The following is a 19790-nucleotide window of genomic DNA, read 5'->3' as shown; positions in this document are numbered from 1 at the left end:
ATATGAGGAGAAACATCTGAGAGCCTAAAGGCTTAAGCAAAAGATCTCAATATTATGTCATTGCTGTCTAGAAGCAACAACTGAGATATTGCACTGTAAGAAAAACTTTTTTTTTTTTCAGTATTTTTGTCCTATTCTCCAGTACAAATATCCAAACATTTACTTGAGAAGCAAAATGACTTGTTTTCTGAAAAACAAATGTGAATTTAAGTCTAAAACAAGAGAAAAAATTACATATTTTCCCTTATTTTAAACAAAAACTCAATTTGTTTCTCAAGTAAATGATACGATATTTGTACTGGAAAACAAGACAAAAATACTGAGAAGAAAGATCTCATTTGGATTATTAACTAAGAACAAGATAATCACTAGGTTGTACTCATTGCTCTCAAATACAGAGAGCATACATGCACCATTTAGTAACTCATAGTGAATTGACTGGAGAAGTGTGGATGTGTTTGATGATCAGCAGAGGGCGCTGGTGAAGCACGAGGATCCGACACAAACCAGAGACGGACAGACACTCCCAGAGTCCCTGTGTGCATGTGTGCATGTGTGTGATGGTTTGTGCTCATGAATGGGTGTGATTGTGAAAGCAAACAGCAGCAGAAGTCAAAGCAGGAAGTGGGCAGCAGGCACTGAGGGAGGAACAGGAAACAAGCTCTTGCACACGCCGGGAGACACAAGACACGGCTTTGCTCACACCACGTGAAAATCTGATCTTTAGGACCGAGTGTCTGCGTGTGATCTGTGTGTTCAGACACTGTTGTGCATAAACTGCATCTAAAACTACTGTTTACTACATACAGAAGACTGCAAAAAATGATTTTCTTACTCAGTATTTCTGTTGTTTTCCACAATAAATATCAGAAAATTCTTAAATCAAGATACACTTACACAGAAAAATTTAGAAAACTCGAGACTTTTTTTTTTATTTTTTAAATGCATCAAAATGAATTAGGTTTAAGCTTAACACAAGAAAAAAATATATATATAAAAAGAAAAAAAAATTTAAAACATAATAGCCAATGGGGTCAGAAAAATAAACTTAATTTAATAAAAACTTTTTTTTTTACCACAACTGACAGATTATAAATTATTGCAGAAAGTTAATTATATAATAATAATAAATAATAATAATTATTATTATTACAATATATATATATATATATATATATAATTTAAGGTTAGAAAAATGAACTTAATAATTCAAAGTGAAAACTAGTTTATATTACTCCCCATTGACAGATGATTTCTCTTGTTTTAAGCTTAAACATGCTTACTTTTGATATAAAAATGAAAGACTAAAAAAAAAAAAAAATTTAAATTAATATACTAATTAAAATGACATAAGATGTCTTAAAATTCCATATGATAAAAATTCAAAAATACTTTCTGGAAAAATCTTATTTAGGTCCTAAAAAAATAAAATCATTGTTTATTTGCATTAAAAGCAGATGAATGTTTAAAAAAAAAAAAACACTAAGAAAATCATTTTTTGCAGTGTATGAGCAAGAATGACAGCTGTAGAGTAATAATGCACACTTTGTGTGATTTTATACTGACACGATGTGTCCTAATTGACAGAATAAATGTAAATCAAAGAAGAGACTGTTTAAGTTTGTTATTTTAATTGTTCAAAAAAAACAAAACAACAACTAAGAAATCAGATTTTTCCCACTGTCTGAACAAAGCCAAATAGACATAGAGGAAGTACAGAGGAAGAAATCACACAGGTTACACAGACTGACTCTCTGTACCATATCCTGGAAAGCACACGCTCAAATACTCCTCGAAAGGGAACTGAAATGCAAACGTTATCCTGCTTTCATCCAGAATCGTACAGCTGCAAAAAAGGGCAAAAATACCTGCACAAAGAAGTAAATCAAAGCCAGAGGGCCAATGACCAGCGCGAATATGGGCGTACTGCAAATGATAACAATCATGGTGGACAGAGAGGCAAAGAAGGTGCCCAGGAACATGAGGATGGTGGACGGGAGGACCTCATCGATCACGTAAATGTCCTTGGAGAAGCGGTTGATGATCCGGCCTATGGGGGTGGTGTCAAAGAAAGACTGGGGCGTGTGAAATTTGTTGTCCAGCAGGGTCTGATGCAGCTTGCGTGCGGCCTGGATTTTCCCCAGAGCCAGAGTAAAGGAGGAAAACATAACCAGGACGCCTGTGTTAGAGAGACCAGAGGAGGGGCACAGCGTCACTACACTACACACGCCTGCAGGGGATTGTGGGATACGGGAGAGCTACAGAGCGGGAGTCAAACGAGAGCACAGTCCTCACCACAAATACACACAGGGGCCGAGTTCACACAAAAACGACAGGTGCATCATTGTTCACGCGACTTCAGTGGAACGCAAAAGGAGAAACTTAATGCAGCTCTTTTCCGTATAATGACAAGATCGATCGGCCAATAAAGCTGTATTTACAATAGAATAGAGGATAAAAACGTCCATTTTTAAACACATCTGCCTAGTTTTTATCAGTATTTAGTCAACCTGTCCTGTTTTGTGTTTAAAAAACATACGTTTGCCGATGTTTTAAGGTCATCAGCGCTTTTTCTACAGTGAACGCGTGTGTGAACGGTTGCCAGGTTGAGAAGATAAAGTGAAACACTGTGCAGAAAATGTTTATTTTTTAAGAGAGAAGCTCTGATTTGGGGATTTTAACTCATCTGGCAACCCCAATAATTCAAACACATGGAGGCCCGTCAAGATCAATTTTTGGATATAGAGAGTTTTTATTTTTGAAACTACATTTTAGTCTCGTCTTTTTTTGTCAACGATATTGCATGTTAATATAGTCACTATAGTGTAATGATGCTCATGGAAAAAAGGTTGTCAGGGAATATTTTCATAGTTTTCAAATAGTTTTCGTTAACGAAATTAACAATTCTTGCTATGCACACTTAGTTTTCACATTAGTTTCGTTTGTAGAGTAATTTACAACAGCTTCGAACGTGGCTCAACCAATCAGAATCAAGCACCGGAACTATCCGTTTTATAAAAGTTGTCAAAACCATATTATACCACTTTATACAAAAGGGTCGGTATATAAATAACTAATTATTAAAATTATTTACGATCCCTGGTACCAAAATGTTGGTCTAAATGCTGTTCAAAACCCTGTATTTTGTGATTTGGTTATTTTATAGGAAAACTAAAGTTAACATCAAAATTCATAAAATTAATTTTTTTAAATGTCATTTGGTATAACCAACAGGTAAATGCCACATTTTCCCGACAGGCAAGTGTACACATTAATAGTTTTTAAAATATATTCTTTTAAAGGTAAAAGAAAATGTATTTTTCTTCTTGCAGATATTATGAATATTACAGTAAATATTCATAAATATCACATTTTTGTGGAGTTGCACCACACAACATCTTACAACCTGAACTAACCTTGCCTATTTGTCATAAAAAGTTAACTATTAATAACATTTTAATATTTATTACATTTAATTATAATTATAATAAATACATAATTGTATATATTATAATCAATATAATTACAACATAATTATTATAATTTAATATTTTACAAGATTTCTTGACCTTGACATTTTTTTTTTTTATGTAAACAAACATGATGCGCCAGTTTGAATACGCAGAATGGAGAATAACAGATTTTGAGCAAGTTCTGTCTTTTCTTTATGCTTTAGAAGAGTTTTATTAAGTTTGACAGACATGGTCACTTTAACAGAAGCGAGTGAATCTTCATAATTTCTCCTTTTTCATTCCAGTGAAGCAGCATATGGGTTTGATGAGCAAATAGCAGAACTGTTTTGATTTTTGAGTGAACTGTCCCTTTATGGTGGATGTGAATGAAATGATATGACCATGTGTTCAGTCAGTATTTCTGTGGTTGGTTAAATAACACAATCAGACGAGACTCGTTAGATTAGCATTAGCGTGTCTGCGCTCAGAGTATCTGACCGTACCTTGTGAAATGCCCAGCGCGGCGTACACCCCCACCCTCATGGACACTTGGTCCTGCGTCCGGTTGTGCTGCGCGTCATTCGTCCACTCGCTCAGCCAGAAGTTTGCTCCGATGGAGGCGGCGCTCTGACAGCCGTACAGGAAACAGATGAAGAGTGACAGGAACGGCCCCACGGCCTTCGCATAGTCCCAGTACACCTTAAACTTCACCTGCAACACACAACACACACACACATCATGAGAAAACACTCTAGAGGAGTCAAAGCAAGTGCTTAACATTCTCAATATTAAATACAAATTTAAATAAAAAAATTCTTACAATAAATATTTTGTAAAATGGTGCTTTGGTTATTTCATAGCATTAAAAATGGAAATAAAGACACAATTCATGAAGTTAAAAATTAAAATTGAAAGGTTGGGTACTATATATTTTTTTTCTTACAATAAATATTTTATACAATGAGGGAAAATTGAAATTGAAATAAAAACTATGGATGGGTACTATAAATTTTATTGTCTATTATTTTGAAAGTGAATATTTTTTGTATGGGGCTCTGGTTACTTCATAGCATAAAAAAGGGAAATGAACAAAGACAAAATTCATGATATTATAAATTACAATTTAAATAAATCCATTAGGATCAGCACTATATATTTTAATGTTTCACTTAAATTTTTTTCTTACAATCAACATTTTATAATATGGGGCTTTGGTTATTTTAGTTTAGACAAAAGTCATGAAATAAAAAAAAACTAGGGCTATCTGCCCTAAATAGTATTGAAAATTACTAATATCACATAGAATTTAGGACATTGGGACGCAGGCTATGGCTCTGTTTATGAATGGGCTACTGAGTCATTGATTCACACGATTCGTTCAAAACGTGGATTCATTCAGAAACTAAACACTGTTGTGTTGCTCGCAGACGCACAACAATTCTGCTGTGGTTTTTTTAGGTAATATTTTCATTGGCAAAATTTAACAAAAACACACAATATTGTGTTTAAAATATAGCACAATATTAACTTCTTATTTACTGAACTGTTGTATAAAATCACATGTGCACTCGTGTTCTTCGTGACAAAATCAGCACTTGTGTGATATCGCTTATCATATGATATAAATATGAAACAAAAACTCATACAGGGGCATTTTTTGCCCCAATATCTGGAATTTTAGGGCATAACTGCGTTTATGGAGTTGTTACCCTGCATCATATTTGCAACAGTCAGCTGTATGAAACGTAAGATGATGTACAGGTCTGGGGGCGGGGCCAGTGCACTAACTGCATTAAAATATTTTAATTGCGTTATTTTTTCATAACTAATTAATGAAGTTAACGCGTTAAACTGACAGCCCTAAAAAAACTAAAATTGAGAAAAATCGTATTTTAAACGTATTTAAATTTGTATTTTAATAATTTTATAGCAAAACATTTTATAAATTTTTTAATGTTTAATTTTTTAAAACCTTTTTCTTGCAAATAGTTATTTTATAATATGGGGCTTTGGTAATTTTATTGCACAAAGAAGAACAAAGACAAAAGTCATAAAATAAAAACTAAAATTGAAAAAAATATATACACTATACATTTTTTTATGTTTTACTTGCAATAAATATTTTATAATATGGGACTTTAGTTATTTAAAAATTTAATTAAGAAAAACATGTTAGGATGGGTACTAGACATTTTTTTAATGTTTCATGTTTTAACTTTTTTTTTTGCAATAAATATTTTATAATATGGGCCTTTGATTATTTTATTGCAAAAAAAAGAAAAAGAAAAGAGACATGAACACAGACAAAATTTGAAATTAAAAATTAATTTTAAAATTTGAAATTAAAACTGAAAAATGTCTGTCAAAATGGGTGCTATAAATGTCATATTTAGGTTAATTTTTTTGTTTATTTTTTAACAACTGGGATAGTTGAATGTGAGACATCTGAAGTATTTAAATCTAGCTACTTTCCTGCTCTGTTAGCTTTAAGATGTTAGGCATAATAGTTTATATAACATTTATAATACTTCATACTGTATGTGAGGGATAGTTATTACAAAACTTAGTGTAATGTGCCATTATAGTCAGGTGGAGTTGTGTGTTGTGTTTGTGTGGTTGTTCGACTCTCGTCCTCCACACGAGGGCGGTCTGGAGTCACGAACCCGTCCGGTCTCAGCCGTCTCAGCCTGGATGAGTTTCTCCAGCTTCGGCTCCTTCTTCTCGGTCGGAGACTCTGGGTGCTTCCTCTCGCTGCAGCGCCGCCGGCGGGACATTTTCTTTGGGTTCTCCAGATCATTAGACATGATGCTAATCTGCCTGCAACAGAACAGAAGAGAGACGCACAGACTGATGGGACATCCGAACTCAAACACCCATGCATTCATATTGATGGAAATTAGATTTTCAGACGGTTATTTTGGATTTATATAAACCACTGAAGATCATCATCGTCCTCTTAGTAACAGTCACTTACATTCAAAGTTCTTCATTCACGTGACAACACTATTTTTTTTATTTTACACATAGTTCTATGGAAGGCAAGTGTAATTTGGTCAATGTTTTTTTGGTTAAACCAAATTTATTAATCCTGTAACATGCATGCATCTATAGGATGATGAACATTCAAATAGGAATAAATATAGCAGTTCAGTAGCATCCAAATATCTTTTGTATATTCCACTGAATGTGATATTAAGTGGTTTTTAACTGGGAATACAACATGCAAATTGCATTGTATATCATAAAGTCACAGAAAAATAAAAGCATAGTTTGCCGAGAGCCAAATTTGTCGTCATGAGAAGTGCTTGTAAAAGCAGAAGTCACAAAGCCAAAGCAACTGGCAGAGCGAGAGGCATTAAAAATGCATGTGTACCTCATGAACTGTCTGCGCGCCTCGTTGACTACAGGCTCGTTATCCACCATATCTGTGTGATTACTGAGAGCATCTTCAGGAAACTCCTCCTCCTCCTCATCAACCAATGACACTGAAAAACCATCAGGAGTCAAAGTCAGAAAAACAGTGCAAGACCAAAACTAAAGCAAGTATGTATCAGAAATGTATTATGAATAAATAAACAAATATATAAATACATAATTAATATTTAATAGCCAATTAATATTTTATAACATTGTAATATGTATTATAAATAATTATTTAATGATAAATTATAAATAAACAAATAAAAATGATACACAAAATAATAACAAATACAAATAATAAACAAAATAATAAATAAAAATTAAATGTTTTAATAATAAACATTTCATAATATGTATTACAAATAAGTAATGTATTATGAATAAAAATACATATATTTATTTAGAAATATCTGTCAAACAACAAAACTGAAAAACCATTAAGTGTCAAAGTGAACTTCTATAAGATCAAAATGAAAGTAATAAATAATTGAAATAATTTTTTATTTCTAAATATATGAATAATATTTTAATGAATAATATGTATAAATAAATAAGCAACCAACAAACAAATAAACAATTTATTAATATGTATTATACACAAATAAATACTCTAAATAATCTAAATATATGAATAATAAATATTCCATAACATGTATTATAAATAAAAAATATATAAATATATCAGTTAGAAACATTTAATGTGTATTATAAACAAATAAATACTATCTAAATATATGAATAACAAATATTTCACATGTATTACAAATGAATAAATAAATAAAATTATATATAAATGTACAAATGATAAATACTTGATAATATATTACAACTAAATAAAAAAATCGAAATATATGAATAATAAATATTTTATAAAATGCATTACATATAATTTATATATCTACTTTTATATTATATTTAAATTCAAATATGAATAATTCTCTTATGTACCAGTGACTTCATCGTCTTCGATGATATCCTCCAGAGAGTAGTTTCTGAGGAACTCTGCAAAAGCTCCATTCTGCTTGAGCAGATCCTGGTAGGAGCCCATTTCTGACACGCGTCCGTCCACCATCACCAGGATGTTGTCCACCTGCGGCAGGAAGCTGATCCCGTGGGTCACCAGTATCCGCGTCTGGAATAGGAACAGCACATCGCTTTACCCTGATCTGCTAAATCACATTACAGTCTGACTGTGACAGATGAGAGCGCATCACATGCATGGGTCAATGTGAGACCACTGTTAGTTCACCCAAATTATTTTCAGGGAACAGGCTCGGAAATAGTCATGCACATACCTTTCCCTTGAGGGCTCCTTCAGGCCCGATGACTTTGTCAAAGATGTGTTTGGCGACGTGAGCGTCGACGGCGGACAGAGGATCGTCCAGCAGATAGACGTCCGCTTCACTGTACAGCGCTCTGGCCAAACTCACTCTCTGCCGTTGACCGCCGGACAGATTGATGCCCTGCACACACACCATTAATTACATGACATGCTGATAACCACATTACATGACACTGCACATAAACAGATTTGTAAGCAATAAGGTACGAGAGGCCGTGCTGTACTGTAAATAAGTCACGACTGAAGGGCGTTGTTAGGCAGTTATTCACAATACAGTACACCTAGAGTTATGCCTTATTGCTTTTATAAGACGGTTACCACACCATAAATAATAAATGTTAAAACCAAAAATGTATGCATTGATATGATACTTTTTTGAAGCAAGTTGGTTAAATGCTGTCCTTCCACTAAAAAAATAGTTCCTGACAGCAACAGTAAACGGCAAGAGAATGTTCCGATTTAACATGACTCGTCTTATGGAGCTTAAAGGGGTCATATGATGCGATTTCAATTTTTACTTTCTCTTTGGAGTGTTACAAGCTCTTGGTGCATAAAGAAGATCTGTAAAGTTGCAAAGACTGAGGACACGACTAGAAATCAGTGGTTAAGTTGTATTTACAACACTGTTCCAGAACAGTTTAACCCAAATATTCAGATGTGTGCAGTACATTTTATGGAGGACTGTTTCCTGATCCTGGGAGAGTAGACTACAATGCCGGCTGTTCTGACTCACAGACTGACTGTAAGTACGTTTTCATATTAAAAGGATTTGCCACTGATGATTCAAACGCGAGTTTTGAGCAGTGTAGAGTAGCGCTTGTTGTTTGTCATTTCTCCGATCACAAATGCAGACATGGTTTTATGTTTACGCGGCGCGATGCAACGCAACGTGTAAAAAGACAGTATAAGTCATTATAATCCGTAATTATGTCCCCACTGGATGCAACAAATGCCTCGTTTATAATGGGTTTTAATGTTTATGTCTCGTCGCTCCGGCCGGACAGGGCATCACAGTATGTGAGGGGCGTAACATTTCCGTCACACGCTTGAGGTATTCGGCCAATCACAACGCACTGGATAGCTGGCCAATCAGAGCACACCTTGCTTTTCAGAACGATGAGCTTTGTAAAAATCGACGCGTTTCAGAAGGCGGGGCATAGAGGAGAAACAATAATGTACAGTATGTGGAAAATAATGTGTTTTTTGAACCTTAAACCGCATAAACACATTTCATTACACCAAATACACAAAATAATGTTCTTTTTAGCAACATCATATGACCCCTTTAAATAAAAACAGAGAGTAGGAACTCTTCTCACCCGCTGTGTCTTTAAAATATTTAACACCAATGATATTTTCTCACACACATACATCTGCTTATCTTTCAGCGTCTGTTTTCCGTCTTTTAGTTTAAAACAGACTGATTCGTGACACAGCGCGAGTTTGCGAGCGTCATTACAGTGTAAACCGATGGACATACAGAATCATACCTGAAACAGAAAACTAATAAATATACTAATATTGCCTCCTCACTTTGGAAACTGTGGGCTTCCACACAGACACGTGTTTCTCCCGCATGAGAAGAGTTTCTTTGAAGGGGGAAGGGCGTGGTCTCAAAATAAAAGATGAATGACGCAACATAACGCCAGCAAGAGTCACTCATACTTCGTTAAATAAATAACAGTTAATTTTGCTGAAAAATATATAATACATGGAACAGTTTTGATGCTATATTATTGATTGTTTATGTTGCTAAGGATGGTTGCTAAGGGTCTTGCGCAGTGATACCCAGAAGCGTTGAGTGAAACGGTAATAGTCGTGCTTTATCGTGAACAAAACCAAAAACACAGTTGTTGACCAATCAGAATTGAGGACTGCAACTAACCGATTTATAAACATATTTTTTTATATTTGTTGAGAAAAGTCCAAAGCCTAAGCGCATTGTCTTAATTGCTCAAATGGTAAGAAAACCTAAAAAAATCACAATACAAATAAAAAATAGTAATAATAAAAACACATTCAAAAGTCATACATAACAATTAAAATCAGGTTAATGCACTGCACACATCTTAACTGCAATGCTTGAATTTTTTTAATTATTATTAAATAATATTAAATTCAATAAAATGTATTTTTATATAATTGCACACAGATACTAACCGTTACTAGAAATGCTATATTACAGTTAGGGCTGTCAATTTGTTAGTTTTTAATATGATTAATTGCATGATATGCTTATTAATTAATCAAGTTAATTGCAAATAATCGCATGTATATGATTGTATGCTGAAAAACCCCGAAGCCCAAAATCATGCTTTGTATTTGATACTTGCATTGCCTGAATTAGCTACTCAGAAAACCAATTATATATGTTTATATATGTATAAACATATGTGTGTGTGTGTGTGAGTGTGTGTCAGGCGCATAATTAAATGTGTTAATTTCTTTAAAAAATATATTACTAAACAATATTTAATGCTATGGAATATTATATAAAATATATTTTTATATGATTAATTCTATTAAATGAACATTTTCAACTAACAGCTTTAATAACCATACATTATTTTATGGCTATATTTAAAAAAAATCATATATAACAATTAAAATCAGATTAATGTACTGCACACACATGCCAAAACATGCTTTGTATGTCATGTTTAGATGTGTTTTTTAAATATATAAAATATTAAATACTATCATTTTATATAATTAATTGTATTAAATTAACATATTGAACTGACAGCCCTAGTTACCATACAGCACAATTTAATTAAAATATATAAATAAAAAACAATTAAAGAATTTATATACGGGTCAGAGGGCATGATTAAATGTGTTTTTTTTTTTATTATTACTAAATAATATTAAACATTATAAAATGTATTTTAATATAATTAACTGTATTAAATGAACATGTTAAACTGACAGCCCAGCTTATTCAAAAGTCATGCACAGCCATTGAGATCCAGCACCTTCTCTCCGATCTCAGTCTGGTCTCCTCCAGGAAGCACTTCCAGGTCAGGGGTCAGAGCGCAGGCCTCCAGCACGCAGCGGTACCTCTGCTCCACATACGGTCTGCCGAACAAGATGTTGTCTCTGAGCGTGGCGTTCTGGATCCAGGCCTGCTGCGGTACGTAAGCCACGGATCCCTACAGGAGGAGACGAGCGTCAAACACAGCATTGCCCTGATAAAGACTGATCTGGAGCCGAATACACACCCGTATAGAGATCTGACCCTCCTGCTTCTCCATCTCTCCCAGCAGCGCGGACACGAGCGACGTCTTCCCACAACCCACGTGACCCACGACCGCCAGCAGAGAGCCCTGCGGCACCATCACATTAATGCTGCCGAAACAACACACGGGTTACTCAGCACTGCTATTAATCAATCACTTCCCCTTTAAGGGAAGCACAATCATGAGGCAGCTTTAAATCTTGTCTTAAAACATCTTACTTAAGGATAGCTTTTACTTGACTACTGGTTTAATTCTGTTATTTATTTATTTATTTTACATTTTATTATTTGTATTTTTTGTTTTATGTTTTATCTTATTTATTTTGTTTCATTTTTTATTTTGTCTTTTATTTAATAAAATTTTTTATATTTATTGTATTCTATTTGATTTAGTTGTTTTTTGTATTATTTTCTTATTTTATTTTATTCAGTTAGTTTTTATCATCTATTTTATTTTATTTTTAAAATGTATTTAATCTATTTTATTTTGCTTATTTTCGTTTTATTTTCTTATTTTATTTTATATTTTAATTTATATTGTTTTTGTTTTTATTTTATGTTTTATTTTATTTATTGTTGTGGTTTTATTTTTTATTTTATTTTGTTTTTATATGTATTTTATTTATTTTTGTTATATTTTTTGTCTTATTTTATAGTTTAATTTATTCTTCTGTCCTCACATCTTGTGTTGTCTTGTTTCTTGTGTTTTGCATTTGTTGTAAAGCACTTTGAGAAAGCAACTTTTAATTTTTTTAATTATTCTTTTTGCTCTATTTTTTATTTGATACACAACAATGTGTCTCTCAATAACTGTGCAAACGCACATATCCGTGTGAAAAGATGCATGCAAATGTTTTCACAGAAATGTTGATACATCAATACGTTTGCACTTTTTTCTAAAGGATCAAATTTAGAAACCACACGTATGTGAAAATCACTTAGAAACATGAAAAGTGTCAGGCTAAAATGCCTCTTATATTGATACTGAATAAGTGATCCAAAAATAAGTCTTATGTATTTCAGAAGACTATAAATGATGTTCTGCATGCATCTAAAACAGATTCAGCATAGAAATGCAGTAAAGGCCTCTATGAAAGTGGTTGTTTTGTTTAAATTACACTTGGCTTCACCCTTCAGCCAGTGTTTTGTGAGTCTTACTTGTCAAGAGTGGCTTGGTCTTGTTTGGCCCATGAGAACGTCCCGTTTACGACACTCACGGCGTATTCTGACGAGAGAGAAAGTCGTGACTCATTTTAGAGGAAAGGAAACTTGCAGACAGCAGAGATTTCACAACGACTCAGCATGACTCAGCACTCGAGAGCAGAAACTGGAGTCGAGTTTGATTGTTTCAGCATGACGGGTTTTCTTCAAGAGCTCAGCTCCGTTACCTGAAGCGTTATTTCTTCTGTCCACGCTCTCGGGATTGAGCTCATCGTGACTCAGGAAATCCTGGATGCGTTTCAGAGACACGCTGGCCTGACGAACGATCACACACAGAAACAATCAGACTGCTTATTCTGGAGGAGCACAAAACACGATGAAGCTGATCTCACTCCAGGAATATTATGCTATTATCTGAAACATAGACTAACCCTCTAAAGTAGGTCACTTCTGAATATGAACTGAGCCCAATCAGTGTATTCAAACCGAGGAAAAATTATTTTCTGCTTTAGTTCTATATGACAGATGCTGACAGAAAAGCAGAAAATAAAAAATTTTGTCTCACTTTTTTATATATGTATGTATATATCATTTTTTTCTCAAAGTGAAAATTATTTAATTATTTTCAGGACTTCTGATCAATTTATAGATATTTTGAATTTAATTTACAATAATTTATTTATTTTCTGCTTGTCTACGCACACACACACACGCACACGCACACACACACTCACTCACACAAATCATGTTGGCTGTCATGTTTTGTTGACCTTGGTTATTTTGTATTTGATATGTCACTGGTAAATTGTATATCTATTTGCATTAAAAAAAAAAGTATATATACACAGGTGCATCTAAAAAAATTTGAATATCGTGAAAAAGTAAATTTTTTTTTTTTACTTATTTCAAAAAGTGAAACTTTCATATATTCTAGATTCATTACATGTAAAGTAAAACACTTCAAAAGTTTTTTTGTTTTAATTTTGATGATTAGAGCTTACGGCTCACGAAAGTCAAAAATCCAGTATCAAATTTTTCAGTATTTCTATTTTTTTGAGATGCACCTGTATGTATATGTATATGTGTGTGTATATACATACAGTATATATATTATTTTATTTACCTTTAATCTTTTTGACAACTTATGACATATATTTATTGTATTGTTATTATATTAATCTAATGTAACTTTTTAATTTAATTTAATTAAATTCTATCTCTCTGTGACAGATGCTGGCATAAAATATTTTTGCCTTACTTTGGTAGTCACATAGGCTATATGTATATGTCAATTAATTTTACACCGTAATCAATAGCGTCTGTGATGTATCTCTAAAGCTGGATTTTCCCTGTAATATTTGTGTAATATTAAGGAAGCGGAGGCTCACTTGTACGATGCTGCTGATGACCTGTGGAAGCATGTTCAGCGGGAACCTCAAGATGTTGAACAGAGACAAAGACACAAAGGCCTTCTCTGCATCCAAGACATTTTCCTCGTCCACAGTCACGTACACCGCAAACGTGGTCAGAGCCACCTGAAGCACATCACAGCACAATCATGACAGATTTACACTTCAGTCAGGGCTAAAAAACTCAAACAAAGGGCTGTGTTTGGTGTGCACAAACTAGACTTATTAATCACATCGGCTAATGCACTTTTGAAACATGAGCCGGCAACTCGACACCTAGATAGGGATCTACCGCATCATTAGGCATATCAAAGATAAGCACTTTGCATTTGCATCAGACACACGAAACCGCACAGAAAGCGGTAAGGTACCATGAAGGGCGCGCTGGTCCAGGCCATGGTGGAGAGAGCGCTGAGATACGCCGTCTTACGCAGCACAGTCAGCTCCTTCTGCCGGATCTGCAGGATCTTCTCCTTGAAGGAGACTTCCCAGGCGTAGAGCTTCAGCACCTTTATACCGTTGAGAATCTCGTTCATCAGCTTGATGCGGTCGTCCTTATGCTTCATCTGCTCCACCTGTGCCGACCAATGCAAGGAGCTTTGCTCATATTTTAAATTACATTTTATTTTTATATTGTCCATTTTAATTTCAGTTAAAGTTTTAGTCTTTTTGTTGTGCATTTCTGTCATTTGTATTAGTTTTGGGTTTTATAAATGTTTCATGTAAAATTGCATTCATTTTCATTTTAGTTTTAGTTAAGTACATCAAATGAAACTGAATAAAAATGAGAAATGTTGCCTTGCATGTCATTTAAATGTGAAAATAATGTTGCCTCACTAATGCTGCCAAAAAAATCTATATTATATATGGTGGTCTCATACAAATCAAATCAAATCAAATCAAATCAAATTAAATTACATTAAAGATGCAGTCCGTAAGTTTTGCCTCTTTGTCGCCATCTCTGTTTGAAAACCTGGAATTGCAGCTGTGTGCGGAATTATCTAGCTTGCGTGGGTTGTGCTCCGGCTCGGCTCCATCGCGGATGAATCTAATGTTTTGAGGTTCTATGTGTGGCAGTCAGTCACCGCACCGGTGTGGATATTTACTGTACTTCGCAATCACAGATTCTAGCACGTCTTGGAATACATGACTCAAATAAGAATTTTCTGCTCAAATATTGATTTAGGATCATTTTTAACCAAAAAAAGTTACGGGCTTTAAATTAAATTAAATTAATTTAATTTCCTTTTCTGCCAAAATCAGCATCCTGTGTGATGTAGCTCTAAAGTTTTTTTAACCTGGAATATTTTTTATTAGTTTTCTTTTTAATATAAATTTTTTTATATAAATGTTCATTTTAGTTTCAGTTAAGTACATCCTATAGATAATAACAGATAAAAATGAGATTAAATAAATTAAATAAAAATGAGAAATGATGCCTTGGCAACTAGATAGAATAAAATAAGTGTTTTATATATTTTATTTTATTTAAAGTAACACAAATGTTTTTTTAAAATGGTTTTAGTTAACAATAATAATCATGACCATAACTGTGTTCAGCTTACTAAAGTAACCAAAATATTAGTGTTCAAACACTGAAATGTATTAATATAAACATAAACCGCCAACAATATGCTGAGCTATTAAGACAGCATTGGCTAAATGTGAAAATTGACCATTCTTATCAAGTTTTGATGTTATTTTATTTCAGTATAAAAAACACAAACATGTTTTTTTTTATACTTTTAATGAACTATAATAAGCCTGGTGTGGCGTACAGACAGAAATGACTTCACACATGGTGTTTTGTTTCCAGTTTAATTTGCGATCTGTCTCTTTAAGAGGAAACGACGGCTCGCTAGAAACTTCACCTAAATGTGAAAGTCTGATAAGCATAAGCTGTGAAAACATGGATAAGCACGATAACTCAATGCTAATGAAGAGAAGAGAAGAGAGCCAAACCTGGTAAGTTCTGGTCTTCATGGCGATGAAAGCGTTGAATGGGATCAGCAGAACCATCAGCGCCACACCGGCCAGAACCGACGGACCCAGATTCTGAACACAAGACAGAAAACTCTCAGAACGAAGAGCTCACACTTCTGCGTTTCTGTCAGACGTCTCTTCAGTCCCCAGATTTGATCCTGGACATCAAGTAGTGACCCAACACAATAACTATCATATTTGCTTCTATTTTAAATTTGATTTATTTTTGAATTAATTAATTTTCACTTTCATTTTAGCTAAAGAGTTTTTGTCATTAATTAATTAATTAATTTTCATTAAGTAATTAAAATGTATTAAAATTATTATTTTTTATGGTTTTAGATTAGGCTCAGTTAAAGATCATTTAATTTTTGATTATTTTATTTTCATCTTAATTTGAGCTCAGTTTTAGTAATTTGTTGTGTTTTTGTCATTTTCATTCGTTTTTTAAATGTCTCTATATTTTTTTTATTAATTAAATTTTTTAATGTATTAATACATTAAATTGTATTAAGAATGTTTAAATTATTTATAATTATTAATATTAACAATTGATTTATTTATGAATTTTTCTTTAGTTTTAGTTATTTTAGTACTTCAATTTAAACTAAAAGAAAATGAGAAATGTTGCCTTTGCATTGGCTACTAAATGAAATAAGTGAAATATACTTTATTTCAATTCATGTTTATTTTATTACAAGTAAAAACAATGTTTTTATTAATTTTTTATCATTTTATTTTCGCTTTCATTTTAGCTAAAATTATAGTAATTTAGTTGTTTTTGTCATTTTCATTAGTTTTTATTTTAATGTCTCTATACTTTTATTAATTTATTTATTAATTTAAAAATGATTAATTTATTAATAATTATTATTATTGACAATTATTTTATTTATGATTTTTTTTTTGTTTTGTTTGAGTTATTCTAGTACTTCAAGTTAAAACAATTAAAACATTTAGCAGTTTCAGTATTTTATTTCAATTAATTAATTTAATTTCAAACAGCAAAGATATTTTTTTTTATGGTTTTAAATTAGGTTTCATTAATGATAATAACCCTGATCAACAATATTATTAACAAGAAAATTGACCATTTTAAACTAAATGTCTTGAATTTCGATGGTTCTCGGAAATCAATAACTCAACACAAACCGTTCTTTGACTTTTCTTTACAGTTTTGTTCATGGTTTTTAAGACATGTTATCTTACATACATACCTTAATGTAAAAAAAAATAAAAAAATAATAATAATCTCTTTTAAAAGCCGTCAAGCCTATTTATTTCACTAATAACTATGCATGATTGTATGGCCAAAAGCATTTAAGATTTGCATTCACCATCTCTTTTAAGAACAAAACCTGCCACACATTCTGTATGAATATGATTATCGTTTGAACAACAGAAGGTAGAGGAAGCGTGTAAATGTATTGAAATGTGTAGCGCTGTACCTGCCAGAGGAAGAAGAGCGCCAGGATGATCTGCAGCGGTGCTGACCACAGCATGTTCAGGAAAGTGGTGAGATCCATGAAGCGCTGGGCATCCACAGACATCAGGTTCACCACCTCACCCACCGTCGACGAGCGCTTGGCCTCGTTCGTGATCGCTAGAGCCTGCAGAGACACCACAGACTGTCAGAAGCTGCACAGTATGCATTCAGCTGCTGAAAAAGTCATAAATAATAATAAATAACGTAGTGCTGTCAAACGATTAATCGTGATTAATCGCGATTAATCGCATCCGAAATAAAAGTTTTTGTTTACATAATGTATGTGTGTATACTGTGTTTATTTATTATGTATATATAAATACAAACACATGCATGTATATATTTAAGAAAAATATTTTATGTTTATATATTAAATATATTTATATATAATATAAAACATAATAATATGAATATATAAATGTATAAACATGTAAATATTTTCAAAATATATACTGTATGTGTGTGTGTGTGTTTATATATATACATAATAAATACACAGTACACATACATATATAATGTAAACAAAAACTGTTATTTCGGATGCGATTAATCGCGATTAATTATAAATAACTAATCTGTAATGCTTCCACAAATCAGCATAAACTGGAAAAATCTCTCTTTTCATTCTCATAATACAAAACAACTAATAATTAAATTTTAACTTTGATTTCAGATTTATTTTATCAAGCTTTTTTAATGATAATTCAACCAAAAAAGGTTAGCGATTAACAATAGTAATAAAGCTGTAATAAAATGCCACACAACAACAAAGTCATCATTAATTCAATTTCAAGCTGCTAAAAATGTTCAGTAATAAATAATAATAAATAATATCTCTGTAGTAGTCAAACAGGTTTCCACAAACATATACAGTAAAAACTTTCTTTTCATTGGCACAATTCAATTACAACCAATAATTTCATTTCTACTTCACTTTCAACTCTATTTTCTGAACCTGTAATTTAAAGTAGTTCAGTAATAAATTATAATAAATAATATCTCAACAGTTGTCAAACAGGTTTCCACAAACCAGCACAGATTCTAAAAATATTTCTTTTTCATTGTCACAATCCCAAAACAACTAATAATTTAATTTCTACTTTGATTTTAACTAGATTTTTCATTAGCAATTCAAAAGTTTCGTAATAAATAATAATACATAATATTTCTGTAGTTGATGTTTCCACAAACCAGTAAACATAGTAAAAATCGTTATTTTTCATTGTCGCAATCCAATAACCTCTAATCATTTCATTTCTACTTTGCAACTTGATTTTCTGCCAAAGTAATTTAAAGTGGATAAAAAATAATAATGTCTGTTGTTGTCAAACAAGTTTCCACAAACCAGCATAAACTGTAAAAATATTTATTTTCATCGCCATAATGCAAAAACAACTGCTAATTTAATTTCTACTTCGATTTCAACTAGATTTTGTCATCAGCAAATCAATTTAAAGTTTATAGTAATAAATAATAATAATATCTCTGCAGTTGTTAAACAGGTTTCAACAAACCAAAACAGTGTAAAAATAGTTATTTTTATTGTCATAATGCAAAAACAAAGCCATTATTCAATTAGCATAATTTAATTTAACATGATTAAAAATTCTGTAATAAATAATAATAAATACATCAAATGTAACTTTGACACCACTATTTAGGATTTAAATTTGAAAAAATCATAAAAAATGAGCAAATAACCCTGTTTTAAAGTTTTGTGGACTGTTGTTTTATTAATTTTTTTAATGTTTCTGACTTCCTTTGCAGCTTATCTTCCACAGAAGGTCTAAACCAACAGAGCAATAAAAACCTAAAAAAGTTTCTACTAAAAAAAGACGTGAACAAATGTTTGCACTAGGGCTGTGCGATATTGAAAAGAAATGCGATACGCGATACCTTGGTTAAAAATGCGATATTCGATATGCGATACGATATTGCTTAAAGTGTGAAAAATCTATTTAAATTATATTTTAAAATATTAAAAAATGAAAATTATATAACCAATTTGTTTCACACTCTTTCTTGGAAAAGAAAGAATCACTACAACTTCTGAAAATGACCAGCAGTGTTTTAGCAGTACATAAAAAGCAATGTCACAAATCAGAAAATGTAATTTTAACATCAATGTGACTGACAAAAAAATGAATGACACTCATTTTATATCATTGTAACTTTGCTTTCCATACACTTTAAGTACTTCTTCATATACCACAGCAAAAACTATAGTCTGAGAAAGTTCAAACATGATTAAAGGCAAGTGAACAGTCAGTAAAAAAAAGAAAGAAAAAGGGGGAAAAAA

At 32.3% G+C, this 19790-nt stretch overlaps 1 protein-coding gene across 2 annotated transcripts in view; it reads right to left on the bottom strand.

Moving 5' to 3' along the window:
• The window catches only part of abcc3 (ATP-binding cassette, sub-family C (CFTR/MRP), member 3), a 74055-nt gene that overhangs the window by 16415 nt on the left and 37850 nt on the right, over positions 1-19790 (bottom strand). The window contains exons 10-23 of one of the 2 annotated variants that reach the window (XM_016527228.1): positions 17454-17615; positions 15985-16077; positions 14394-14597; positions 14002-14148; positions 12841-12928; positions 12611-12677; positions 11436-11562; positions 11190-11366; positions 8168-8335; positions 7821-8004; positions 6826-6937; positions 6116-6269; positions 3956-4163; positions 1869-2179 (exon numbers count right to left, since the gene is read on the bottom strand). In XM_016527228.1, coding sequence (XP_016382714.1) covers positions 1869-2179; positions 3956-4163; positions 6116-6269; positions 6826-6937; positions 7821-8004; positions 8168-8335; positions 11190-11366; positions 11436-11562; positions 12611-12677; positions 12841-12928; positions 14002-14148; positions 14394-14597; positions 15985-16077; positions 17454-17615 — 2202 coding nt within the window. The remainder of the gene's footprint in view (positions 1-1868; positions 2180-3955; positions 4164-6115; positions 6270-6825; positions 6938-7820; positions 8005-8167; positions 8336-11189; positions 11367-11435; positions 11563-12610; positions 12678-12840; positions 12929-14001; positions 14149-14393; positions 14598-15984; positions 16078-17453; positions 17616-19790) is intronic. The other variant, XM_016527220.1, reaches the window with a different exon arrangement.

This window comes from Sinocyclocheilus rhinocerous, unplaced genomic scaffold (genome assembly GCF_001515625.1).
Source record: "Sinocyclocheilus rhinocerous isolate Xijiao unplaced genomic scaffold, SAMN03320098_v1.1 scaffold792, whole genome shotgun sequence".
NCBI lineage: Eukaryota > Metazoa > Chordata > Actinopteri > Cypriniformes > Cyprinidae > Sinocyclocheilus > Sinocyclocheilus rhinocerous.
This window is presented reverse-complemented; position numbering and strand designations above follow the sequence as displayed.